The sequence below is a fragment of the Camarhynchus parvulus genome, unplaced genomic scaffold (genome assembly GCF_901933205.1).
Source record: "Camarhynchus parvulus unplaced genomic scaffold, STF_HiC, whole genome shotgun sequence".
Classification (NCBI taxonomy): domain Eukaryota; kingdom Metazoa; phylum Chordata; class Aves; order Passeriformes; family Thraupidae; genus Camarhynchus; species Camarhynchus parvulus.
Window position 1 is genome coordinate 1,488 of NW_022148281.1, and position 27,237 is coordinate 28,724.

At 52.9% G+C, this 27,237-nt stretch overlaps 2 protein-coding genes and 1 long non-coding RNA gene across 6 annotated transcripts; all 3 read right to left on the minus strand.

Moving 5' to 3' along the window:
* Window positions 1–3,154: 3,154 nt before the first annotated feature.
* LOC115916420 lies at window positions 3,155–6,191 on the minus strand. The gene is made up of 3 exons (XR_004061598.1): window positions 6,070–6,191; window positions 3,520–3,590; window positions 3,155–3,289 (listed from the first exon to the last, which is right to left on the minus strand). It is a non-coding gene; the product is annotated as an uncharacterized LOC115916420 (long non-coding RNA).
* A 6,162-nt stretch (window positions 6,192–12,353) lies between these two features.
* OLFM2 (olfactomedin 2) lies at window positions 12,354–20,119 on the minus strand. Of its 4 annotated transcripts, XM_030970161.1 has the most exons (7): window positions 20,065–20,099; window positions 18,605–18,670; window positions 15,959–16,108; window positions 15,321–15,476; window positions 14,594–14,813; window positions 13,895–14,001; window positions 12,631–13,308 (listed from the first exon to the last, which is right to left on the minus strand). In XM_030970161.1, the coding sequence occupies exons 4-7, from the start codon at window positions 15,453–15,455 to the stop codon at window positions 12,631–12,633; spliced, it is 1,140 nt and encodes a 379-aa protein (XP_030826021.1). In that variant the 5' UTR covers window positions 15,456–15,476; window positions 15,959–16,108; window positions 18,605–18,670; window positions 20,065–20,099. The 4 variants fall into 4 exon arrangements, with proteins under 4 accessions (XP_030826020.1, XP_030826021.1, XP_030826023.1 ...); XM_030970160.1 differs by lacking the exon at window positions 20,065–20,099 and having other exon boundaries at window positions 12,354–13,308; window positions 18,605–19,349; XM_030970163.1 differs by lacking the exon at window positions 18,605–18,670 and having other exon boundaries at window positions 20,065–20,119.
* A 1,869-nt stretch (window positions 20,120–21,988) lies between these two features.
* Window positions 21,989–25,907, minus strand: PIN1 (peptidylprolyl cis/trans isomerase, NIMA-interacting 1). The gene is made up of 4 exons (XM_030970164.1): window positions 25,824–25,907; window positions 24,104–24,295; window positions 23,695–23,805; window positions 21,989–23,139 (listed from the first exon to the last, which is right to left on the minus strand). The coding sequence occupies exons 1-4, from the start codon at window positions 25,879–25,881 to the stop codon at window positions 23,030–23,032; spliced, it is 471 nt and encodes a 156-aa protein (XP_030826024.1). The 5' UTR covers window positions 25,882–25,907; the 3' UTR covers window positions 21,989–23,029.
* Window positions 25,908–27,237: the final 1,330 nt, after the last annotated feature.

Here is a 27,237-nt window from a genome sequence, read left to right on the forward strand (position 1 = left end):
TGACATGAAATTGCCCCCTGTGATAGTAAAGGTTGTTCCCCTTCTCCCAACCACTGGCCCCGACACTTAGCTTTTGGAAGAGGAGTGGACAAAATCCATCCTCAGTCGGACATGGACGTTGAGATGTTCTCCATGTGTGCTTCGGTGCTGCCGTTTCCAAGCTTTGGCTACGAGCCTCCTCGGGGTACCTAAGACAAAACAGAAAAAGTTACTACTGCCCTCAAAAACAGTAATCCCCAGGACTCCTCCGCACCACTGCCCCGGCTCACCTCAAATCTTGATTTGACTCTGGAGGCTGCCCAGAAAGTACCTGCAAAAAGAAAAGGTACATGCTTAGCATGATGCTGCATAATGCTCACCTATGAGTCAACCTGCCTAAACATCGACTCACCTGCCCTCCTCTGTTCCTTGGCATGCCTAGGGCAATGACAGCACCTGCAAAGAAACAAAGCAGAAAAGCATGCTAAGATACTGTGAAAACACAACCTCCCTAATCTGACAAGCATGCCACACCGATACCTAAAGCTTGCACCCACCTGGCATGGGCATGCTCGGCCGGGATAGATGACAAGTGGACCACCTAAAATAAAAAAAACAAGAAAGGATGCTTAGAGCTGCACCACAAACTGAGACTTCAGCAATAACAACTGCTTTGGTACACTACTCAATGCTCACCATGCCCACTCAGCCTTGACTGCTGCTCTCTGCCTTTGCTTCCTAAAAAGAAAAACAAAGAACAGTGCTGTAAAAGCTACCATTTATACTTCCTCTGCAGAGACAAACAGTGACTGACCTGCTCAGGGGAATCCCCTCATCTGGGATGGGGTGCTCTGCCCTGGACTTCATCCTTCTGCATCTGAAAGAAAGTTAGGATGAAAGTCAAAGGGCTGCAGGATAACTTAAGAGCTCCAGATATGTTGTGTCCACCTACAAACCCCATCTAGAGTCCAACCACACCCCACATTACAAACTTCAAGTCCCTGGGACTTCTCCTACTGCACCAGGCTATGCGGCAGGGCAGAGCAGCTCCGGCACAAATATGTGCAAACACCCGTGACCCAGCACAGACAGGACGTGACAAACAAAGGACACGAGACACGGAGAGAAATCTCTGGGAAAGGAAAATGGCTGCAGGGACTGAGAGAATGCAAAATGAGATGACTGAGGTGAGATCGATGGTGAGCTGATGAGGCTCAGAGAACCCTGGAGGAAGAAGATGCTGACTGAATTATTTATTCCAAGATAAATGCAAAGATGGATGCCCGAGAATCCTACAGTCAGAAGCCTCTACCTGTCCTCACGTTCTTTCAAGTCCTAGCCCGCCACAATGGATCCTGGTGGGGCAGAGCTGCCTGTACAGCTCAGAACAAGACCTGAAAAGACATCTGACCGGATGCTTCTAAAGAGAGAAGAGAGTCTGATGCCTGTCTAAGCTCCCGAGTCAAAAGTTCTATGGCCTGGGCGCCAGGCCAAGGAATGCAGAGATCGCAGATGCTAAGAATGATGCCAAGGTTTCTGACAGGCCCCTCAAAGGGCTGAGGTAAAAGACATGAGACACACAAACAACACATAAGGCACAATAGACAAGTGACACCAGACACACCGGGACTGCTCTGCCCTGCTCACCTAAGCACTGTGATCACAAGCGAGACTTTGCTTTTATGGGGCCTAAGGGGCCACTTCATAAACACCCCCCACCTCCAAAGCAGACTCAAAAACCCCTCCCGGTAATTCCCAAACCAGCACCCTGCTTTAATCCCCTCTGTGGGCCATAGCCCTCTACTTATCTCTCAGACATCTGGGGATGCCAGTCTCAGGTGCAAAGAAAGGCCACCTCGTCAGCCAGGAAGGTCCTGCTGTCACCGGGCTCTTGTCTCTTAGACAGCTATGTTAAAGAAAACCAAACATCAGTGCCTGATCATGGCAGCCCATCGGCCAAAACCCCACAAGTCTGCTACTCACCATGCTCCTAGGAATGCCCAGCTGCTCGGGCTCGCAGGCTTCGAGACCAAGGCCATCGTCACAGGGGGTGCCTGGGTAAAGAGGAGATGAGGTGATTTCTCATGGCTGAAACCTGAGTGGACCCTCGCTCCTCCTCCCTACTTCCCCGACTCACCCCGACCCCTTGGCAGTTGCCGAAGGACACCTGGATGGCACCTTTAAATAGAAAAGTTCAGGGCTTCACCACCAGGTCCTGTAATACATCCACGGGGCTCACGAGAGCAGGAAACTCGGTGCATCGGCCGGTTGGTGATGGGGTCTTGGCATACTCCGAGTGGATTGCCTAAAGCGCACAAACGAGAATGGAAACTTAGAGCTGCACCAGAAATGGAGAGCTGAGCGATAACAACTACTTCTCTCCACTGCTCACCTTGACTGCTGGGAGCCAGATTTACTTCCTGAAAAGAAAAAGAACAGTGCTGTAACAGAGTCACACTTTACACTCCCTGTGCAGAGACAAACAGTGACTGACCTGCTCAGGGGGACCTCCTCACCCAGGATGGGTGGATGGATTTTGTCCTGGATTTTATCCTCTGCATCTGAACGAAAATGAGGACAAAAGTCAAAGGGCTGCAGGACAACTTCACAGCTCCAAACATCTTCTGTCTCTCTAGGAATATCATCTAGAGTCTGGTGACACCCCACAAACTGCGAGTGCCCAGGACTTGTCCTATTGCAGCAGGCTATGCGGCAGGGCAGAACAACTCCGGTGCAAATATGTGCAGACACCCGTGACACAGAATGTGACAAACAGGGGGATGTTAAACACGACACAATACGCTTGTGGTGAGGGTGTCAAGGGGAAAAGGCAAAAGGGAACCCAAAGACACACTAGGTAACACAGTACACTGGACAACACACCATGGAGCTGTTCTGCGCTGCCTGCCTGAAAGCTGCCATCAACAGTAGAGCCTTTCCCTTTAGCTGTCCTAAGAGGCCCCTTGGAGAAGATTGCTTTTCCCTCTGCTGATTTTTAAATCTGTCCCAAGAACTCCCAACTACTCTCCCATTGTCCCATCTCCGGGCCGTGGCCCCCAACTTATCTTTTGGATGATCGGTGATGTGGATCCACGTTGCATCTGAAATGAGTCTGCCTCAGAGGGCCCCGTGATGGTCTGTTAGCCTCTCGGTCAGCTACAATAAAAAAAAAAAAAAACCAATGTGTGAGTCCAGTTATGTGGGCCAAATCCCAGCAAGTCAGCTACTCACCCTCTCCTGAGTGTGCCTGGCTCCTTCAGGCACCAGCTTCATCCTGATTCCAAGGCTGTGGCCTTTATTATGAGGGCACCTGGGTTACAGAAAGGCAAAGTTAAATGGCATTCCTGTGAGTGCAGTGGATGGCCTTGTGTGCTGTAAGACATGTGAATGCCTCTGCTATGCTTCTGAAAAGCGTTGGTGGGGGGGGCCCTGAAATAAACACCCTTTCTCACCCTGCTGCCTTGAAACCCCCCCTCCAACAATAACTCCTAACTGGATACTTGCTCGCTCTCCCTCTCCTAATCACAATCCTCAACTCACCTGAAGCCTCAATCTGCTGAAAAAAGTGTTGTAGTTGAAACAACCTGGAGTCTCTAGAAGCTGCACTCCTCCTAAAAAAAAATACAAAACAAAATAAGAACAAAACCAGAAATTACAAATGCAATTTACTACCCCTAAACACAAAACCCAAAATTATGAACTTAAATACTCCCTGTATTCCATGCTATTTTCTTCACAGAATCTTCAAAGCCTCTGTTGCTTTAGATGCCCAGAAGCACCTACTGAAAACAAGCTGAGATAAGCTGAAAGAGCCTCTTCACTGAAATGAGAGGAGAACTCTTACCCCAGCACATCCCAGAGAGGGAATGACTCCCCTCAGCAAAGGCTGGGGTTAATATACCCCTGATGGTGCCCGCCTCTCATTCCCATGGCACCCAGGAAAAGGGAGGGGGCAAATCTATAAAAGCCCTCAGAGTAACTGCAGCTGTTTGGCTCCTCTGACTCAAATTCAAGGCGAGTTAAGGGCTTCTTATAGAAGAAAACTCTTCAGAAAAATAACAGTGCTTTCTTTTTTGCAACAACTACTTGGAGCAAAAGGGCAGAAAACTGGTAAGAAATAAAACTTTCTGTTTGGGCAGTATAACTAGATAAATTGGGTAATTTGCTGTTAACTTACATAATTTTTCTTTAGTGGCTACTAAGTACTACTTCACATGTGACTAAGCCAGGTGCAGAAGAACACTAATGATATGAATCACCTAAGTCTCCTTGGGATCTCTAATTAGGGCTATCTACATGGTAAGTAAAAATAAGAAAAATAAAAGCCTCCCAGGCAGTGTAAGAGCTAAGTGCATGCCAGGCTCGCCCTTCTCTGAGATACTTGGTCCTACGGCACAGAAAGAAGTGCCCTGAAATGTAGTTTTAAACCCTTAAAATGCTGAAAAAGGCAGGGCTTCCTTCCAGTGAACCCCTTCAAAAGAGAAAATGGGGCAGTTACCTCTACTGGAACTAATACAATAGCAAATAAATAGCTTCTGCCCTTTAACTTACTCTCCTTAAGTATTGGGAAAAGAGGGGTTTTCCTCACTTTAAATCTCTCCAGTGATGAAAAAAGAGGGATTTTTCCCTCAGTTCAAACCACTTAAGATGGAGGGATAGCTGGGCTTCTCCCTCAATTTAGGCCTCAGGACAACAAAAAGGGGGCAGCTACCCTTAATTCAAACCCATAAGAAACATTGTCAAGGTTTTCCCCTTCTATTTAAACTGGAAAATAATAGAAAATGGGGACTCCCTGTCAATTAACACCCCTAACAGCATAGAAAAGGCAGGGATTCTTTCAACTGAAACCATTTAAATTGCAGGGGAAGCAGAGTCCCTCCCAGTTTGAACACAAAAAATAATGGAAAAGGAAGCTTTTTCTCTTTTTTCTAAACCCTTTTTCTCCTAATAACTCCTCTCCTTTCTGGGAGTGCTGTGGAGGGTCTGGAGGCTCTGGGGAGGGACTGATACAGTAAAAGGGGAAAGTTGAAAGCCCTCTCCTGGAACCCCACATGCTGCCTGGCCTGCTCAGATGCTGCCCCTTGGCAAAAGGGCTCTTCCCTTGGCATTTTCTCAAAGCGATGCTCTGTGCCCAGGTGGGTCCGGCTGCTCCCTAGTCCGTGCTGGATGCTCCAACCGTAGTTCCTGGAGGGACGCTTGGGATATCCCTGTTAGCCCCTCTGGACTAGCAGCTCCCTGTGCAGGTGTGCCTGGGTAACCCTCCAAAAGCAGCTGGTCACACGGGGGCTGCTAGACCTTGGAGTGGGGGTTGAGGTGAAGAAAGGTCCTGTGAGGAGTTCCTTCCCCTACACAGCCCTTCGTCTGCCCCCTAAACCATGGGGTGCCAGACTTTCCTTTCTAAGGAAATTAACAGTCTTTCTTCTCTGTCTGCCTGTGACCAAAACTGGGATTTGGCCTCCAAAACTGAAGAGAACGATTTCTCACAGACCGCAGCTGCTGACGCCAAGAATTCTTGCTGCCCTTGGAGTGCCACGTGCCCCCTGCAAACGGACATCGACACGCAGCAGGGGTGAATTTGGTTTTACAGGGAAGAGGGCCGGCGCGGGATTTCTCCAGGAGCAAAGCTGCCCCCACCGAGGACTCGGGCTGCCCTGGCAGTGCCAAGCATTTCCTGCAAACTGGCATCAGGAAACTCGGGGGCTGAATTTTTCTGTGCAGAAGTTCTCCCAGACCAAAGCCGAGAGCATCTAACCCTGACCACAACGACTTAGCTGGGTCTAAAACTTACAACCTTCGGACTGGCAGTGTGGGACCCAGCCCACTGTGCCACCGCTGGCCTCTTTCTAAAGCATTCCACTGCAGTCCTAAAACTCTGCCTTTTCAGAGGGTGTTTCCTCTGGCCCTGACCATAATCTTCAAAATATGCTAAAGAATCATAAAATGGCTTTGAAAAAGCCCCAACAATACCCTGAAAAGTCTCTTCCAAAATCCCCTAAATACCTTCAAAAGTCCTGGAAAAAGACCTCAAAAAGACACGCTCAGTCTCCAAACTCTACCTCTTGCTGTCTAGCCCGCAGATGTCATTCCTACCTTTTTGCAGTGGGTCTGTTTTCCTCTGAGGGTTCTGTCATTGTCCTGGTGTGTGAGGGTTGCTCTCTGGTCTCGCTGTTAGGGTGGCTGTGTTATGCTGCTGTTGGGGGAAAAGGCTGTTTTTAGGGGGGCTGGTTAGGCTGAGGTTAGGGCTGGGGTGAGGGGTGGTACGGCTGTACCCTGTACCCCTGATCTCCACTGGACTATCCAGCCCTCAAGCCCTCTCCCTTTACCCCTCAACCGGTCCCTCTGCCCCCCAGCCCTCAGCTCCTGTGTGTCACTCTTAACCCCTCTCCTTTGCCCCTCAGCCCCCAGCTACTCTGTGTCACCCTAGAGCTGCCCCTGCCACCCTCAGCATCTCTGTGTATAACCCACGGTCCCCTCTCCCTGTTGCTCCCTCAGCTCCCAGCCTCTGTCACCCTCAAGCCCCTAGAGTGCCCCTCAAGCTGCCCCTCAGCCTCCATACGCAGGACGCCTCCCAGACCCAAGCAGCCATCATTTACAACTCAGGCTGGTTTGAAAGTTGAAAGTGACTCCTGCAATCAGCCATCAGGAACCGGGGCTGGTGAGTTTTGGTTCCCAGGGAAAAGGTCGAAAGTTGGTGTTTGGGGGCCTGTACGTAGAAGCGGCTGGCTGGCTCCTGAAACTCTGCAATGGACAGGATGCTTCCCAGACCCAACCGGGCACCAGTGCCAACTCAGGCTGTTTGACAGTGCCAACTGGCTCCTGTAATCTGCCATAGCGAACTCAGACTGGTGAGTTTTCTTTTCCAGGGAAAGGGGCCAAGGTTGGCGTTTGGGGACCTGTGCCTGGAAGTGGCCAGCTGGCTCCTGAAATTCTTCAATACGCAGAATACTTCCCAGACCCAAGCAGCCACCAGGGCCAACTCAGACTGGTTTGAAAGTTCAAAGTGATGCCTGCAATCTGCCATCAGGAACCGGGGCTGGCGACTTTTATTACCCTGGGAAAAGGGCCGAGGTTAGTGTTTGGGAACCTGTGGCCCGGAATGGCCGGCAGGCTCCTGAAATTCTGCAATACGCAGGATGCCTCCCACACCAAGCTGGCACCAGTGCCAACTCTGGCTAGTTTGACAGTGCCCAATGACTCGTGAAGTCTGCGCACAGCTAGCAGGACTGATGAGTTTTCTTTCCCAGGAAAAGGCCCAGTCTCCTATTCGGGATCCTGTGGCCCGGAGTAGCCGGCTGACTGCTGAAATTCCGGAAAAGGCAGGATGCCTCCCAGACGCAAGCTGGCACCAGTGCCAACTCGGGCTGGTTTGATAGTGCCAACGGAGTCCCACAATCTGCCATCAAGGACCGGGGCTGGTGAGTTTTGTTTCAGAGGGAAAGGCCCGTTGTTTATGTTTGGGGGCCATAGGCCCGGAGTGGCCGCCTGGCTCCTGAAAATCCACGATATGCAGGATGCCTCCCAGACCCAAGCTGGCACCAGTGCCAACTCGGGCTGGTTTGATAGTGCCAACGGAGTCCCACAATCTGCCATCAAGACCGGGGCTGGTGACTTTTGTTTCAGAGGGAAAGGCCCAGTGTTTATATTTAGGGGCCATAGGCCCGGAGTGGCCGGCTGGCTCCTGAAAATCCGCGATACGCAGGATGCCTCCCAGACCCAAGCTGGCACCAGTGCCAACTCGGGCTGGTTTGATAGTGCCAACGGAGTCCCACAATCTGCCATCAACACCCAGGGCTGGTGAGTTTTGTTTCCCAGAGAAAGGCCCGTTCATTTTGTTTGGGGCCATAAGCCCGGAGTGGCCGGGCTGGCTCCTGAAAACCCAGGATGCCTCCCAGACCCAAGCTGGCACCAGTGCCAACTCGGGCTGGTTTGATAGTGCCAACGGAGTCCCACAATCTGCCATCATGGACCGGGGCTGGTGAGTTTTGTTTCAGCAGGAAAGGCCCGTTGTTTATGTTTGGGGCCATAGGCCCGGAGTGGCCGGCTGGCTCCTGAAAATCGGCGATACGCAGGATGCCTCCCAGACCCAAGCTGGCACCAGTGCCAACGGGGCTGGTTTGATAGTGCCAACGGAGTCCCACAATCTGCTATCAAGACCCGGGCGCTGGTGACTTTTGTTTCCGAGGGAAAGGCCCGTTGTTTATGTGTTTGGGGGCCTGTGGCCGGGCCGCCGCCTGGCTCTGCTAAAAAGCAGGATGCCTCCCAGACCCAAGCTGGCCCCAGTGCCAACTCGGGCTGGTTTGATAGTGCCAACGGAGTCCCACAATCTGCCATCAAGGACCGGGGCTGGTGAGTTTTGTTTCAGAGGGAAAGGCACGTTGTTTTACTTACCAGGCCATCGGCCCGGAGTGGCCGGCTGGCTCCTGAAAATCCGCGATACGCAGGATGCCTCCCAGACCCAAGCTGGCCCCAGTGCCAACTCGGGCTGGTTTGATAGTGCCAACGGAGTCCCACAATCTGCCATCAAGGACCGGGGCTGGTGAGTTTTGTTTCAGAGGGAAAGGCCCGTTGTTTATGTTTGGGGGCCATAGGGCCGGAGTGGCCGGCTGGCTCCTGAAAATCTGCGATGAGCAGGATGCCTCCCAGACCCAAACTGGCACCAGTGCCAACTCGGGCTGGTTTGATAGTGCCAAGGGAGTCCCACAATCTGCCATCAAGAACTGGGTCTGGTGAGTTTTGTTTCAGAGGGAAAGGGCTGGAGTTTGTGTTTGGGGGCCTGTGGCTGACTGGCTCCTGAAAATCCACGATACGCAGGATGCCTCCCAGACCCAAGCTGGCACCAGTGCCAACTCGGGCTGGTTTGATAGTGCCAACGGAGTCCTACAATCTGCCATCAACACCTGGGGCTGGTGACATTTGTTTTCCAGAAAAAGGCCCGTTCATATTCTTTAGGGGCCATAAGCCCAGAGTGGCCGGCTGGCTCCTGAAAATCGGCGATACGCAGGATGCCTCCCAGACCCAAGCTGGCACCAGTGCCAACTCGGGCTGGGTTGATAGTGCCAACGGAGTCCCACAATCTGCCATCAAGGACCGGGGTTGGTGAGTTTTGTTTCAGAGGGAAAGGCCCGTTGTTTATATTTGGGGGCCTGTGGCCCAGTGTGGCCGGCTGGCTCCTGAATATCCGCGCGCACGGATGCCTCCCAGACCCTAGCTGGCACCAGTGCCAACTCGGGGCTGGTTTGATAGTGCTAACGGAGTCCCACAATCTGCCATCAAGGACCGGGGCTGGTGAGTTTTGTTTCAGAGGGAAAGGCCCATTGTTATGTTTGGGGCCATAGGCCCGAGTGGCCGGCTGGCTCCTGAAAATCGGCGATACGCAGGATGCCTCCCAGACCCAAGCTGGCACCAGTGCCAACTCGGGCTGGTTTGATAGTGCCAACGGAGTCCTACAATCTGCTATCAAGACCCGGGGCTGGTGACTTTTGTTTCCCAGGAAAAGGCCCGTTGTTTATGTTTGGGGGCATTAGGCCCGGAGTGGCCGCCTGGCTCCTGAAAATCCGCGATACGCAGGATGCCTCCCAGACCCAAGCTGGCCCCAGTGCCAACTTGGGCTGGTTTGATAGTGCCAACGGAGTCCCACAATCTGCCATCAGGAACCGGGGCTGGTGAGTTTTTGTTTCAGAGGGAAAGGCCCATTGTTCACGTTTTGCGGGGCCATAGGCCCAGAGTGGCGGCTGGCTCCTGAAAATCGGGCGATACGCAGGATGCCTCCCAGACCCAAGCTGGCACCAGTGCCAATTGGGGGCTGGTTTGATAGTGCCAACGGAGTCCCACAATCTGCCATCAAGGACCGGGGCTGGTGAGTTTTGTTTCAGATGGAAAGGCCCGTTGTTTATGTTTGGGGGCCATAGGCCCGAGTGGCCGCTGGCTCCTGAAAATCGGCGATCACAGGGATGCCTCCCAGACCCAAGCTGGCACCAGTGCCAACTCGGGCTGGTTTGATAGTGCCAACAGAGTCCCACAATCTGCCATCAAGACCCGAGGCTGGTGAGTTTTGTTTCAGAGGGAAAGGGCCAGTGTTCATATTTATGGGCCATAGGCCCGGAGTGGCCGGCTGGCTCCTGAAAATCCGCGATACGCAGGATGCCTCCCAGACCCAAGCTGGCACCAGTGCCAACTCGGGCTGGTTTGATAGTGCCAACGGAGTCCCACAATCTGCCCTCAGGAACCGGGGCTGGTGACTTTTGTTTGAGAGGGAAAGGCCTGTTGTTAATGTTTCGGGGCCATAGGCCCAAAGTGGCCAGCTGGCTCCTGAAAATCGGCGATACGCAGGATGCCTCCCAGACCCAAGCTGGCACCAGTACCAACTCGGGCGGGTTTGATAGGGCCAACGGAGTCCTACAATCTGCCATCAAGACCCGGGGCTGGTGACATTTCTTTCCCAGGGAAAGGCCCGTTCTTATTCTTTAGGGGCCTATGGCCGGGAGTGGCCGGCTGGCTCCTGAAAATCGGCGATACGCAGGATGCCTCCCAGAGCCAAGCTGGCACCAGTGCCAACTCGGGCTGGTTTGATAGTGCCAATGGAGTCCTACAATCTGCCATCAGGAACCGGGGCTGGTGACTTTTATTTCAGAGGGAAAGGCCCGTTGTTTATGTTTGGGGGCCATAGGGCCGGATTGGCCGTCTGGCTCCTGAAAATCCGTGATACGCAGGATGCCTCCCTGGCCCAAGCTGGCACCAGTGCCAACTCAAGGTGGTTTGATAGTGCCAACGGAGTCCCACAATCTACCATCAAGGACCGGGGCTGGTGAGTTTTGTTTCCCAGGGAAGTGGCTGGAATTTGTGTTTGGGGGCCAATTTTTGCCTAGCTCTGAGAACAGGCATGTTAATAAGCCAATTAAAGCTTTTAAACAGGTCATCCTTAAAAATTGCACCCCAATAAGTTAAAGAGCCCAAAAAACGCAGCTGTGGGAAGGCTGTGGAAGGTGAGAAGGACTTCATGATTGTAGCTGCTATTCGTGAAAATTGAAGCCACAAGAAAACTGTTCCCGGTAGAGAAATCTCCACAGCCATGGCAAGAAAGACTCCTCTCCCTAAGAAAACTGATGAAAGATTATTTTAGCAGAAATAAACTGACTGAGAATACCAAATTTGTTACTGTACATTGTCAGTAGGAAAGATAAGAAGTTGTGGGGAGGAGGTGTTCCTTAAGTTTTATTCTGATTCTTACTATTCCTTCTTTTAGTCCTATTACTAAAGTTTTCTTTATACCCTTTTAAAGTTTTATGCCTGCTTTAACTTCCTCCTAATCCTATCTCGCAACAAGAAACAAGTAAATAATTCTAGAGACTCCATGAGCATTTAGCCAACACTGGACCCTCCACGCCGTATCACCCCACTGCTGGTCCCATCCTGCTCCCATCCCAGTCTGGATCCCACTCCCGGTCTCATTCCCTGTCCCAAATTCTCTGTCTGGTTGCCATTCCCATATTCCCATTCCCATATTCCCTGTCCTGTTCTCGTATTCCTGGTCCAGCCTTTTGATTTCCATATTCCCTGTTCCATTCCCATATTCCCATTCCCATTCCCTGTTCCCTCTCACCAGGTGCCACTGCCATTGCTCCGGCCCCTTGGATCCCTCCCTGCTGTGCTGGTCATAATTCCCAATTAAATTCCTAATTAATCCCTGCAGGGCCTTTTCCTGGTGCTGCCCAGAGCCAGCGGGAGCTCAGACGCACTTCCCAAAATTCTTCCTCTTGTGCCAGGACTGGGATCTGTGCCCATTCCTGGGATCCGTGCCCATTCCCAACCCCCAGTGGGATCTGTGCCCATTCCTGGGATTATCCCAAACCTTCAGGACTATCCCAAATCCCTCCACCCCCTCTGAATCCTCCCAACTTCTTCATCCCTTGTCTTTTCTTCTTTTCCATCCTCTTTTCCACCTTTCTATCCTCTTTTCCTGTTTTCCATCCTTTTTCCCCCTTTCCCGCCTCTTCCTCTTTGGAAAAACAGGCAGGGAAAAAGCAGGAAAACATCAGAAAAACCCTGGGAGCAAGTAATTAAAATAATACATTTTTAAAATAATTAAAAACTGGGCAGAAAGGAGTGGGGGGAAAAGTCATCAACTCCCACCAAATGCCAGAGAGATTTTTTTTTAATTTGCCGTCGAAATAAAGATGGGATTTGGCCCCGAAATTCCCCAAAAAAATACAGAAAAACCCAAGGCAGAGCAGCTCCATGCGCCATGAATCCGACGGAATTCCAGAGGAGGAGGAGGAGGAAGACGAGGGGAAAAAAATTGCAGAATTGGGAGAAGAATGTGGGGGAAAAAAAAAATCCTACGAGCTGGGAAAAAATGGGGAAATAAAGGGGGGAAAGAGTGGGGAAAAGGGGACAAAAAAGGAAAAAAAGATAAAAGGGGAGAAAAAAAGGGAAAAAAAAAAAAAGAAAAAAAGAGGGGAAAAGAGAGAAATGCAGCATAGGTACAAAATAATGGAAATAAAGCAGAATTAGAGTTTGGGACTCGCCGAGAACTGGGAATTTCCACCTCATCATTGCGTCCCTCTGGAATTATTCCGCAGATGATAAAGGGGAAGCGTGGAAGCGTAGAAAACAAAAAGCTGGGAATTCTCTTTCTCCCCTTGGGAATGTCCATCACAGCTCTCCGGCCGTGTTGATGACGTGGAAGAGCGTGACATTGTAGATGACCTGGTGGCCGTTATTCCAGGTGTAGAGCACCCTCTCCCGCGGGTTGTAGTCCAGCATGGAAATGTGGGAATACTGGTTATGGAAGGGGATATCCGTGTACTCGTAGCTGGAAGTGTTCGTGTGGTAAGCGAAATAAATCTTGGCGCCAGCCAGGTGGGAATTGGTGACGTAGAGAATCCCACAGATCATGAAGGACTCGCCCGCGCTGCGTTTGGGGTACCCCGTATCCCAGCTCCTCAGCACTTCCAGGGTGTGCGGATCCACGCGGCTCACCACGATATTCCCGGCGTTCTGGTTGGTGGTGTAGACGGCCCAGAGGCCGTTCTCATCCACCATGAAGTCGATGTCAGAGAAGCCGCCCCAGGAGTAGGGGAAGGTGTTGTTGTAGCCGGCGCCGGCGAGGCTGCGCTGCACCAGGACGCTGCGGGAGCGGAAGTGGTAGCGCACGGCGACATTGCTCTGGAATTTGTTGTAGTACAAGGAGCCGTTGAAGACCACGTGGCCAGTGCCGGCCCAAGGGTGAGGCAGGAGGTGCTGGACGAAGTTTTGGCCGGAGACGAAGTCGCTGAGGCTGCGGAATTCCAGCACACGCCGGCCCTTGTAGTAGCCGTCCATGTACCACACCTGGAAGGGGGAAACGGGGTTAAAACAGGGGAAAACGGGGTTAAAATGGGGTCAAAATGGGGTTTCAAGGCGGGCAAGGTAGGATCAAACTCCTTTCAAGGTAGGGTCAGAAGCCCCTCAGGATGGGATCAAAACCTCTTCAAGGTGGGTTCCAAAACCTCGTCGAGGTGGGCTCTAAACCCACTGGAGATGTGATCAAATCCCCCATCCAGGATTTTCAGGGAACAGTGCCCAAAAAGTACAGGGATTGTGCCCAAATCCCAAATCCGTGGTGTGGGGGTGGGGACCACAAAACCGACCCACGGGTTCCCGGCCAGGTGCCAAATCCATGGATTTTCACCAGAAAATTGCTGGGATTTTGCCCAAATCCCCCTCAAATCCAAGATTTGAGGACTCCAGGAAGTTTTGGGGGATGTTAGGGGAGATTTTGGGAGGGGATTTTAGATTCCCTTCCACGTGCCAAATCCATGGATTTTCAGGGATCACCATGCCTGAAAAGTGTCAGGATCATCCCCAGATCCCCCCAAATCCCATCAGATCCAGGGGATTTTTTGGGAAAATACTGGTTTTTGGGGGTGGCCCTCACCCGGCTGTCGGTGCTGGGCGTCATCGTGTCAGTCATCCAGGATCCAAAGCGCGATCCCGAGGCGCGGATGGTGATGGGGTTGCTGACCCCTGTCAGCTTCCCACAGCCTGGAAAAGTTGGGGGGAAAAAATGGAATTTTGGGAAAAATCACGGGTTCGGAAAAGTGGGAGTTACGGGAAAAATCAGGGAGTTGGAAAACCAGGGAAAAAATGGGAATTAGGGGGAAATCAGGGATTGGGGCCACAGTGGGGTCAGAAAAGCCCTGGAGGGTCTGCGAATGTGATTGTGAAGGGAAAATGGGATTTTCGGTGTGTTTTGGGGGATTTGTGGGTGGATTTTGGACAGAATTTGAGGTGATTTTGCAGAGGTTTTGGGGGGGAGTTTTGGCAAGGTTTTGGGGGATTTTGGGACGGATTTGGGAGGGATTTTAGAGATGTTTGGGGGCATTTGGAAGGGATTCTGGATACATTTTGGGGGACTTATAGGAGGGGATTTGGGGCAGATTTTGGGGGATTTTGGGGTTTTAGGAGTGGATTTTGGGTGTGATTTTAGAGATGTTTTGAGGGGATTTTGGGCAGATTTTTTGTGGGTTTGGGGCGGATTTCAAACACAACTTTGGAGACGATTTTCAGGCCGATTTCCACCACGTTTTCTTAGGATTTGAGACAAAATTCGGGATTCCTAATGGGATTTTTTTACCCAGTTTCTGCAGGCAGGCGTGCAGCCGCGCCTCCAGCAGCAGCACGCGCTGCTGCAGCTCCTCGTAGTCGTAGGCTCCCATCTCCTCCTGGATGGCCAGGAGAATCCCCGAGAGGTTCCTGACCTCGTCCTTGAGGTGCACGATGAGCCGCGAGTCCGCCTTGTACTGCTCCAGCACCGGCAGCAGCGGCAGCAGCTCCCGCATCTTCTCCTTCAGATCCTGCAGAAAAAAAATCGGGAAAAATGGCCCCAAAATCCCGGTATTCGCCTTTAGATCCTGCAGAAAAAAAATCGGGAAAAACGGCCCCCAAAATCCCAGGGTTCACGTTGTTGTTCCTTCAGATCCTGAGGAAAAAATTTGGGAAGAATCAGTCCTGAAATCCCAGGGTTCACCTTCCAATCTTGAGCGAAAAAAAAAAAAAAAGGGAAAAATTGGTTCCAAAATCCCGGGGTTCAGGGGTTTTTTTGGAAGCTGTTTGTTCCTTGGGATAAATGGGGGTGTTCAGGTTTGGGAATTCCAAAAAAATTTGGGGTTTTCAGCTCTGGAAGCCCCAAAAGGATCCTAAGGCCTGATCCCACGGGAAAAATCCTGACATGTGGAAGGAATAAACAAGCGGAAAACTGAAATACAGCGGGAATAAATCAGGGGAAATCACGGAATAAATCAGGGGGGAAAAAGGGCCGGAACGCTGGGATTTTTTTGAGATAAAAAGTGTGAGTTTCTCACCTGGAAGCTGCGGGCGTTGAGGGCTTTGTGGCCCTCAGAGGCCACGCGGAGCCGCGAGTCCAGGCCCTTCATCAGCGCCTCTGTGTTCCGCACGTACTGCAGGTCCCGGAAGGTGCGGAGGTCCAGGACTTCCATGGACTGGGAAATGTTCTGCACCTGCAGAGGTCGTTAATGGGGTTAATTACGGTAATTAATGGGGTTAATCGGGTTATTAACGGGGTTCATCACGGTCATTAATGGGGTTAATCGCCGTAATTAATGGGGTTAATCACAGCAATTAATGGAGTTAATAATGGTCATTAATAGGGTCAATGACGGTAATTAATGGGGTTCATCGCGGTCATTAATGGGGTTAACCACAGTTATTAATGGGGTTAATCAGGGTGATAAATGGGGTCAACCACGGTCATTAATGGGGTTCATCACAGTCATTAATGGCAATCTCCATAAGGATCCTCATCCCTGGAATCCCACAGGGATTTTCCCCTCAATTCCAAATCCCCACATTCCCAACACCAATTAACCCCCCCATTACCCACGCAAGTTAATTCATTAACAAATTCCACAATAATTAACCCGTTCCCATCAATTAACTGATTAATCAGCAATCGGTTCTGGACCGTTCGGGAATTCCCGACCTTTTCCAGGAGCTGCCGGAGCTGGAGGCTGCGGAGGTCGCGGGAGCAGGATCCCTGCACGGGGATCACGGCGGTGCAGAGACATTTCCCGTCCGGAGCCTGCGCCGAGGTGAAAACCTGCCAGCCCTCGTCTGGGCTCTGGAAAAGGGTCTGGAAAATCGGGATCGGCACCTCAGAATTCCCAAAAAACACGGGGGAGGTCTGGAAATTCCCAGGTACCAGAGAATCCCGATCCCAAAATTCAGTTTATTCCCATTTGGGTCTCTTTTCAGCCACTTTCCCCCCATTTCCCCCTCTTTCTTCCCCATCTTTCTTCCCCATTTCCCCCCTTTTTCCCCATTTTTCCTTCCTTCCCCCCTTTTTCCCATTTTTCCTCCCATTCCCTGGCAGATGACGTCACAACCGCACTGACGTCACACTCCACAGGTAAAAAAAATAAATAAGGGAAAATCCCTCCAGGATTTCCCCAAAAATTCGGGATAAACCCCTCAAAAAAAAACCGGGATAAACCTCGGGAATTACCCCACTTGGCGCCAGCCCCAAAATCGCCGTTTTTCCACCCAAAAGGGAAAATCCGGAAATAAAAAAATTCCCAGGGAAAAAAACGGGAGCGGGAGCAGCCGCAGCCCCTCCCCCAGCCTCTGGAGCCGTCATGAATCCTTAATTAGGGAGCGTAATGAATAATTAATGAGGGAGAGTTAATGAATAATTAATGAGAGCGGCCTGGCCAGGGGGAGGCGCTGGGAGGGGTTTGGGATTTTGGGGGGAAAAGAGGAAAAAAAGGGAGAATTTTCCAGGGATGGAGGCGAGATTTCGGATTTGGGATTTTGGGGGAAAAGTGGGAATTTCCCAGGGATTTGGGATTTTGGGGGAAAAAAAAGGGGGGGACGGGGAAAAAAGAGGGAATTTCTCAGGGATGGAGGCAGGATTTGGGATCTGGGATTTGGGGGGAAAAGGGGGGAATTTGGGATGAGAAGGAAACTGGGGAGAGGAATTTGGGATCTTTGGGGGAAAAGGGTGAATTTCCAAGGGACGAGACCCCAAATTCAGGGATTGTGTCCCGAACATTCAGGAATGAGGGACCCCAAAACCCAGGGATTCTCCCTCATTCCAGAACCCCCAAAATCCAGGAATAAAAAAAGAGAGAGCTCTTCCCATTTTTTGGGGGTGGTGTGAGAATCCAAATTTTTCTTCCCAAATCCCAATTTTTTCTCCCCAAATGCCAAATTCCCAGGGCCGAACTGGGAAATTCCATCCCATCCCTTTGGGAAGGGGAGGAAAAAAAAAATTTAAAAATCCGGTTTTCCCCAAAAACCACAAAACATAAAAGCAAACAAGCAAAAAAAAAAAAAAAAGAAAAACTCCCGGGATTTTTGGGCTGAATTCTGCTCATTCCTAGTTTTTATTCCAGGGGCCGCTTCCCGGTGATAAATGAGGGACAAGGGTGGTTAATGAGGCGCTAATTAACGTCCGCGGCCGCTAATTACCCCGCGGCGTTGATTGACAGCTGGTGGGGGGAGCTGGGAATGCGGTCCCAAAATTTAAAAAATCCCAAAAAAACCCCAAAATAAAAAGAAACCTCCAAAAATCCCCCAAACTCCCCAAAAAACCCCCCTCCCCCCTTTTCCAGGCCTTCCCTCCCACCCCCCCCCCCAAATTCCAATCGCGATTTTTCGGGGGGTTCATCCAAATTGATTACAAATTTTCCTCCTCTTCCTAAAATTCCCAGCAATACCCAAAGCTCTGCCCCCAAATTTTAGCCCCCCCCTTTCCAGAAACCTCTAAAAACCAGATTTTTAACCCCAAAACCACCCCCGTTCCAATTTTGGGGTGGAGGGGGCAATAATTTTGGAAATTCTTTTTCCCCCGGAGCTGCCGCAGTCCCAAAATTCCCCCAAAATTTGGATTTTCCAGGGGCAAAATGGGATGGGGACCCCCAAAAATTGCGGGGGAGGTCCGGGGATCATCCCAAAATTTGGGGGGGGGGGGAGGATCCCAAAATTCCCGGTGGGAATTCCAGGGGGGGGTTCCAGCGGAATTTTGGGAAGTGGGGGGAAGAATTGGAGGGAGAATTTGGGGGGGTCCCTAAAATTTGGGGTTTCCGGGAGGAATTCCGGGGGGGGGTCCCCAAAACCGGGGGGGTCCCCAGAAATCGGGGGATGCCCGGGAGGGTCCCCGGGGGATTCTGGAGGTGCCGGAGGTGGCAAAGGGGGGGGGGTCCCAAAATTCGGGGGCGAGCGGGAGGATGCGGGGGGTGCTCGGGGGGCGCCCCCAAAACCGGAGCGCGAGGATTCAGGGACGTTCCGGGGGGGGTTGGGTGGTCCCGGTGCACCGGGAAGCAGCGGGGGGGGATTCAGAGGGTGGCAAAGGGGGGGGTCCCCAAAATTTGGGGGTGCCAGGGAGGCGGCAAAGGGAGGGGTCCCCAAAACCGGGGGGGAGAGCGGGGGTCCCTGGGGGGGTTTCGGGGGGTCCCGGTGCACCGGTAATCACCGGGGGGTTCCCCCCACCCCACCCCCACCTCTGCCGCATCTCCCGATCGCAGCCTCCGCCAGCCCCAAAAACCCCCGAAATCTCCCAAAAAATCCCCCACCCCCCAAAAAAAACCCCAACAAAACCGACCCCTCCCGGTACCGGGGGGTCACTCACGATTTTCTCGGATGTCCCGGCCCGGGACACGGCGGTGCCGTTGAGTCCCACGAGCGACGGGAGGGTCTGGGACATCCAGTTGGTGACCATGGCCATGGTGCTGAGCACGGCCCCGATCTTCAGCAGCGGCACCGTCATTGTCGCCGCCGCCGCCGCCACCGGCAGCGCCCCGTGCCCATCACCCCCCCGGTGACACCGGGAACCGGCAGCCGCTCGAGGAGAGCCCCCCCTCTCCCTCCCTCCCTCCCCACCGCAGCGAAAACGCGGTACCGGGAACCGGGACCGGGACCGGTTCGAGCAAAGCCCCCACCGTAAAAACGCGGGACCGGGACCCGGGGGTGGCACCGGGAACCGGACCGGGACCGGTTCGAGCAGAGACCCCGCCGTAAAACGCGGCACCGGGAACCGGGACCGGCTACCGGTGGTGGCACACTCAGCTCCTCCCGGGGGTGGTACCGGGAACCGGGACCGGTTCGAGCAGAGCCTCCCCCACCTTAAAAACGCGGTACCGGGAACCGGGGGTGGCACCGGGACCCGGTACCGGCCCGATCGGAGCCGCCCCCGCGGTTCTAAAGGGGTCCCGGGGCGGCACCGGGAGCCCCCAAAGCCCCCCCGGGAGTGTCGCCACTGTCCGGCGGTGTCGCCCCCGTCCCGGGGCTGGCGCCGGTGCCGGTGCCGGTGCCGGGCCCGCTCCGAGCCGCCCCCGCCGGGAGCGGGGCCCGGGGCTGACGTCGCTGCCGCTGGCCCGGGGCCAGCCCCGAACGGCCCCGAAACGGGGCGGGACCGGCACCGGCACCGGGGGCGGCTCCGGGGCGGGCTTGGGGCGGGTTTAGGCCGGGATTAGTGAGGGGCGAGTTTGGGGCGGGTTTGGGGCGGTTTGGGGCGAGTTCGGGGTGGGAACCCCCCAATATCCCAAATTTAGGGGGCCAGAACCCCCAAATTCCCCCAGGACCCCCAAAATCCCCCAACCCGCGCGGTTTTGGCTTTTTGGGGGGGAATTTTGGGGTTTTTGGAGTTTTTTGGGGGAGAAATTTTGGGGGTTTTGGGGGGAATTTGGGGGGGTTTTGGAGATTTTTGGGGGGAAATGTGGGCGGTTTCGGGGGGAATTTTGGAGTTTTTGGAGATTTCCTTTCCCCCAGTGTCTTCGGCTGCCCCTAGAGTCCCCCCAGTATCTCCCAGTCTCCCCAGGTGTCCCCCAGTTCAAACTGGGGTGTCCCCAGTGCCCCCCCAGTGTCCCCAGTGCCCCCCCCCCCCTTCCCTCGCCCCCCCCCCCCGCGCTGTCCCCGTGTCCCGCTCCCTTCCCCCACGGCCACACCCAGAGCCATCCCCGCAATTCCCAAAATTCCCGCAATTCCCAAAATTCCCGCCGCCGTCGCCCTCCTCCCCCTCCCAAAAAAAACCACCTCCCAAATCCCAAAAAATTCCCCCCACAAAAGAATTCCCGAAATTCCCCCCCTTACCTGCCTGGCGCAGAGGAGGAGGAGGAGGAGGACGAGGCTGGGGGGGAGGAAGCGCATCCTGACGCCCCCCAACCCCCCCAAAATCCCCCAAAACTCCTCCAGGACCCCCGAAAATTCCCAAATAATTCCCAACGCCCCCCCCCCCCCCCCTCCCCACCCCGGAGCCTCCGCGCAGCCGCAGCCTCGGAGCCGCCCAAAAGAAAATCCCCCCCAAAAAATCCCGAAAAATCCCCCAAAAATCCAAAAAAAATTGGGGAGGGGTCGCCGGGGGGAGGTAGGGTGGGGGGAGAGGATTTTGGGGGGATTTGGGGGATTTTGGGGGGGACTTGGTGGGGGAGTTTGGGGAGTGGGGCGTGGTCTCGTGGTTCCCACCCCCCCTTCTTCCCGTCTCTCCAAATTCCCCAAAATTCTCCGAAATCGCCCCCAAATTCCGCAAATCCGCCCGAAATCCCCTCAAAACTCCCCCAAATCTGCTCCACACCCCCCCACTCTGAAATCCTCCTCCCCAAAAACCCCAAATCAACCCAAACCCCCCCAAACCCCCTCCCAAAAATACGTAAACCCCCTAAAAAACCCCAAATCCCCCCAAATTCTGCCCCACGCCCCCCAACCTAAAATAGCCCTCCCAAAAACCCCAAATCCCCCTAAATTCCCCCCAAATCCCTTTGATCTGGAGGATTTTTTGGGGTTGGGAGGATTTTGGGGGAATTTCAAGGGTATTTATGGTTTTTTGGCAGGAGGATTTAGGGATTTGGGGGATTTGGGTTTTTTTTGGGATTTATGGGGAGTTTGGGGAGGATTTGGGGGATTTTAGGGCGATTTGGGGGAGTTTTAAGAGGGTCTCCAGTGCCCCCTGGAACTGCCCCCTACTTCCCATATTCCCCATTAACTAAATCCCATATTCCCCATTAAATAAATCCATTCCCTATTGATAAATCCCATATTCCTATTGATAAATCCCATATTTCCCATCAACCCCGTATTTCCTATTAACAAATCCCATATTCCCTATGAAATAAATTCTATTCCCTATTAACAAATCCAATCATGTCCTACTAATAAATCCCATTTTCCTATTAAATAAATCCCAAAATTCCCAATTTTAGCCCATTTTCTGTCCATTTTAACCTCCAAATCCCACCAAAAAAAAAAACCAAACCAAAAAAATTCCAATTTATTAAAAAAAAAAAAAAAAGAGGGAGAAAGAAAGACCCAGAATTACCAGAATTCCACTGGAGGGGGATTTATTTCTGCAGGAAAAGAGCCAGGGCTTTACAGCTTTTTTTGGGAATTTTTGCATGGATCCAAGCTGGGATTTTTGGGATTTTTCCTTTTTTTTTTTCCAACTGAATGAAGCAGAAACAACAGCAGAACCGAAAAATCTCGGAAAAAACCTCCCGAAATCCAACTTTTTTTCACCCCAAACTGAAAACCTGTGGCCCCGAGAGGGCGGGCAAACGGAACTCCGGCCACTTTTTCCCAGTTTCCTGTGAATTTACCCCAAAAATCCGGCAGTTTTTTGGGATTCCAAGCGATAGTGCCGGGAAATTCCTGGGACAATCCGGATGGATGCTGTGGAGGGACACCATGGGAGCTGCCACATCTTTGCTATTAATTAACGAGTAATTATTAATTAATGGCTTGAATCAAGCGGAGCCTTCGGATCGGAGGCGTTTTTTGGGGAGAAAAGAGCAGGAATGAGTTAAATAAACATGCAGGGGGTGGGGGAGGGGCCTGGCCTGGCACTGGCCACAGCACCTTCGGTGGTGGCGTCATCATCGTTGTCATCGTCATCGTTGTCATCGTCATTGGTGTCATTGTCATCGGTGTCATCGTCATTGGTGTCATCGTCATCGGTGTCATTGTCATTGGTGTCATCGTCATTGGTGTCATCGTCATCGGTGTCATTGTCATCAGTTCGGTGTCATTGTCATCAGTGTCATCGTCATCGGTGTCATCGTCATTGGTGTCTTTGTCATTGGTGTCATTGTCATTGCTGTCTCCATCATCACTGTCACTGTCATCATCATCATCACTGTCATCATTGCTGGCCATTGCTATGGCTGGTCATCATCGTCATCACCATCATTGGTCATGGTCATTGTCATCTTCATTGGTCATGGTCACTGTCACCTTTGTTGGGTGTTGCTCATGGTCACGGTCACCATCGTTGGTCATTGTCATCTTCATTGGTCATGGTCATTGCCATCTCCATTGGTCGTGGTCATTGTCACCACTGTTGGTCACAGACATTGTCATGGTCATGGCCACCATCACTGGTTATTGTCACCTTCACTGGGCATCGTCGCTGTCACCTTCATTTGTCATTTGTCCTTGCTGTCACTGTCACTGCTGGCCATCGCCATCGTTGCCATTGTCACCGCCACCACCATGGGACCGCCAAGAGCCGGCTCTGGCCAACCCAGCATTCCCAAAAACCGCAGGAATTCCCCGTCTTTGCTCCCACCCAGGAGGGAATAATGGAGAAGTTGTGGGATCTGGAGTTCGTGGTGGGGAGCGCGGGGCGGGATTCCCGTGGATTCCCATGGATTTCTGTGGATTCCCACGGATTTCCATGGATTCCTCAGGATTCCCATGGACCTCCATGAATTCCCATGGATTCCTGAGGATTTCCATAGATTCCCATCAATTCCTGAGGATTTCCGTGAGTTCCCGTGAATTCCTGAGGATTCCCATGGATCTCCATAGATTCCCATGGATTTCCTGAGGATTCCCACAGACTCCCGTGGATTTCCTGTGGATTCCCGTGGATTCCTGAGAATTCCCACGGCTTCCCGCGGAGTTAACAGATTTCTACAGATCCCAACGGATCTCCACGGATCCCCCAGGGGTTCCGCGAATTCCCGTGGCTTCCCCATGGATTCCCACGGATCCCCACGGGCTCCCCGTGGATTCCCGCCCGTTCCCGCGGGATTCCCGGGAGGCCCCGCCCTGCCAAGGCACTTCACTCCGTGCGGAGGATGATGTGGATCCCGGATTCCGTGAACACGGGGCCGCTCATCTCGCCGGCCCGCAGCGCGAACGAGGCGTCCTCAAACGGCTTCTGCATCTGCCCTGCAACCCGAAATTCCACAAAAAAAATTGGGATCCGGGGCGCTTCCCGGGGAAAACTCTGGGATTTGGAAGGGGTAGGGGGGGATTGATTCCGGGAGTTTGTCCTGCTGGATCGATGCCAGATGGAGTTTTGTGTCATAAAGGGAAAAAAAACCACATTTAGGGAGGTTTCAACCTGAAAAGAGAGGTAGTACCACCCAAAATTCCATAAAACATTTGGGATTTGGGGCGTTTCCCAAAGGAAAAATCAGGGATTTGAAGGGGGGGAGTTGATTCCAGTTGGAATTATGGGGGATTTGGGGGGATAAATCCCTAAAAAACTATGGATTTGGGTTTTATTGGGACGAATCCTGTGGAACTGAGGGATTTGGGGGTTTTTTTGGGATGAATCTCCTGGAATTGAGGGATTTGGGTTTTTTTGGGATGAATCTCCTGGAATTGAGGGATTTGGAGTTTCTTTGGGATGAATCCCTGGAATTGAGGGATTTGGGGTTTTTTTGGGATGAATCTCCTGGAACTGAGGGATTTGGAGTTTCTTTGGGATGAATCCCTCACCTCTCCCGAACGCTCCCAGGTCCCCCCCAGCCTTGGCCGAGCTGCAGTCGCTGAACTGCGAAGCCAAAGACTCAAAATCCTCCTCTCCCGATTTGATCTTCTGGATGTAACCTGAAAAAAAAAAAAAAGGGAAAACCCCCAAATTTAGGGATCAAAACCACTCCCGAAACTCCCCTGGATGCCGCAAATTCCACAGGAAAGGAGACAGAGCCCCAAAACATCCTCAGAACCACCCCAAATCAACGTCCCTGCAGGTTTTCTTCCCAAAACAAAAAAAAATATATCACCATCCCCGCTTTTTTTTCCCCAAAATCGCCATTCCAACTTTTTTTTCCCCCCAAAATCACCATTCCCAGGGTGTTTTCCCCCCCGGCATTCCCGGGCGGTCCCAGGAACGCCCAGCACTCGCCGTTGATGAGCTCCAGCGCCTCCTCCTTGGAGCGGGTGATGCGCTCCTGCCGCCAGCTGCTCGGCCGCCGCGACTGGTTGTGCTTGACCAGCAGGTGCGAGCAGCGCACGCGGCCCGGCTCCGCCCGCGCGCCCCCGCTCGGCCGCTCCCATTGGCTGGCGTTCGTCAGGTGGTTGAAGTAATACACCCGGCCTGCAGGGGGAGTGGTCAGTTATTGATCGCCCATCGGTTATTGGTCCGTCACTGATTGGTATCAAAAATCCTGGTTATTGGCACCAACACCCCTCTTACAGGCCCCAATATTGAGCCCACTGACTCATATTCACCAGGTGGTTGAAGTAGTACACTCGTCCTGAAGGGTTATTGATCACTTATTAGTTATCGATTAGTTATTGGTTACTGATTGGTATCACAAAACCTGGCTAGCAGCACCAAAACCCTTCTAGCAGGCCTCAATATTGACCCCACTGGCTCGTGTTCACCAGATGGTTGAAGTAATACACCCGTCCTGAGGGATTATTGATTGGTTATCGGTTACTGATCGGTTATTGGTTACTGATTGGTATCGCACAACCTGGCTATCGGCACCAAAACCCCTCTTACAGGCCCCAACATTGACCCCACCGGCCGGCGTCCGTCAGGTGGTTGAAGTAGTACACGCATCCTATGGAGTTATTGATCAGCTATTGGTTATTGATTGGTGATCGGGTATTGATTTACACTGAAAAACCAGGTAATTCCTATCAAATCCCAGCGCAATGACCCTGCTGGCTGGCGTTTGTCTGGTCGTTGAAGTAGTACAGCCTCCCTAGGGAGTTATTGATCAAATATCAGTTATTGATCAGTGATTGGTTACTGATTGGTGCTGAACATGGAGGTTATGGAACCCAAAAACCAGATTAAAGACCCTAAAAGTTCATTGATAGACACCGCTGACTCATGTTCATAGAGTGGTTGAAGCAGTAGAACCATCCCACAGTTACTGATCAATTATTGTCTATTGATCACTCATTGGTTAGCGATTGGCAGGGAAAAAACAGCTTAATGATACAAAAACCAGATTATAGACCCCAGGATTGACCCCACCATCAGGTGATTGAAGTAGTACACCCTTCCTAGGGCATATTGATCAATTATTGGTTATTGATCAGTGATCGACTCACCAAACCCCAAGTTATAAACCCCAAACCCCAAGGTTCTCACCCCCACAATCAAGTTTGGACCCCAAAAATCAACCTCTGACCCCCGAAAAACCTCCCCAGTTCTGAGCCCCTTCCTGCTGGGGAGGGACACCCACCCAAATCCTCCTCAACTGGGGGTGCCTCCTTCCCTGAGGGACGATCCCCCCCAAATTCCCCTCACGAGGGGGACCCCCGCTCAAATTCCCTTCATGGAGTTGACGCCCCCCCAATAATCCCTCACGGAGGCGCCCCCCCTTCCCTGAGGTGAAGATCCCCTCAGAATCCCGCTGAACTGGGGACCCCCACCCAAATTTTCCTCACGAGAGTGACTCCCCCTCCCTGAGGCGATGACCCCCACAGAACTTCCCCTCAATTCGGAGCCCCCTCCTCAAATTCCCCTCACGCACCGCCCACCCCCCCACGCCCCCTCATCGCCTCCAAAGCCCAACCCCGCCCCCACCTCCCTTTCCCACCTCCCCCATCCCCGCTGCTCCTTCCCCGCGCTCCCTCCCGGTAGCCCCCCGCCCTCAGGCCCCCACCGGAGCTGCGGCTCATGCGCTTCTCCCATCCCGCGGGCAGCTTCTCCTCCTCCGCCATCTTCCCTTCCCTCTGCCCGCCCTGCGCGGCCCGCCCACATCGGCGCGCGGAGGGGGCGGGCAAACCCGCCCTGCTCGCGCGCCCATTGGCCGGTTAAGACGAGACGCCCTTCACTCTGTAATCCTATTGGCGGAGCCGCGCGTCAATCAGGCGCGCGGTGAAGCCGAGAAGCGCGCGGGAAAGGAGGGACGGTGGCCGTGCGTGGACAAACTTCACTGGAACTCAAAGACGCAGCACCTCCTCCGCCGTTCCTGGTTACGGCGTCCTGGTCCCACCAGAAGCACGAAATAACCGGAGACTTCAAAAGCAGCTTTATTATTAATAAATTCAACGCTCCAGAACGCGTGTGGCCGGTTCAAACCCTCAGCGTGGCGCCGGTTCGGTCGCAGAGGGGATGGGAGGGGGAGAACCGGGGCGGGGGAGGAAAGCGGGGAACACCGGGAGAACCGGGGGACACCGAGGGGACGCGGCAGCCGCTAGTGGTCGTTCGTTCATCCTCGTCGCGAATCTCATCTGCAGTAGGAATTAAGGCCAACGGGAGTGGGTTGGTGGATTTCGGGGGGTGGGAGGAGAGGGTTGCGGGCCTCCCCACGGACCTCCGGAGCCTCCCCGGGACCCCTCAGGGGCCTCCCGGTACTTCCCGAGCGCTCCCGGTGCCTCCAGAACCCTCGACTACCTCCAGGCCGCCATTTTGCTGGGTCCGGAACTGACATCTTTGTGTATGGGACGTGACGTCACACCGACACCTGTTACCTGAAGCGTTGCCTGGCAACGGCATTTGTTGTTAGCAACGGCCAAGATGGCGGCAGGAGCGGCCTGGGCCCCCCCACGGGTGGGTACTGGGGGTTACTGGGAGCTACTGGGAGTTACTGGGAGGGTCTTTGGGTTCCATGGGGGGCTCTGAGGGGTCACTGGGGACAAGGGGGACTGGCAGGGGACGAACGGCGCCCAGAGGCGCCCCGGCCTCGCCTTTTTCCTGCCCTTTCCCCACCTTCTTCCCGCCCTTTTTTCCCGCCCTTTCCGCCGCCCCTCGGGGCCCTGCCGCCATTTTGGGCCGCTTTGACCCCAAATCCTCTGAAATTCTGGCAAAAAATTCGGCCGGAATTTGCCCCTGGTGATGAAATCCAGGTCTCGGTGCCCTCGGAATTGTGGGATTGGTTCCCAAATCCAAGGTTTTTTGGGGATAATTCCCGATTGTTCCGATTTCCCAGGCTCGCTTTCTTTCCGTATTTGCGGTTTTGATTCAAAGGGAGGAAGAAAGTCCTTGAAAATCCAAAAAAATCCCCCCAGCAGCCACCGAAAAGTCAAATAATAATTTGCCAAAATCCCCCAAATACAAAGAAACGTTGCCCAAAA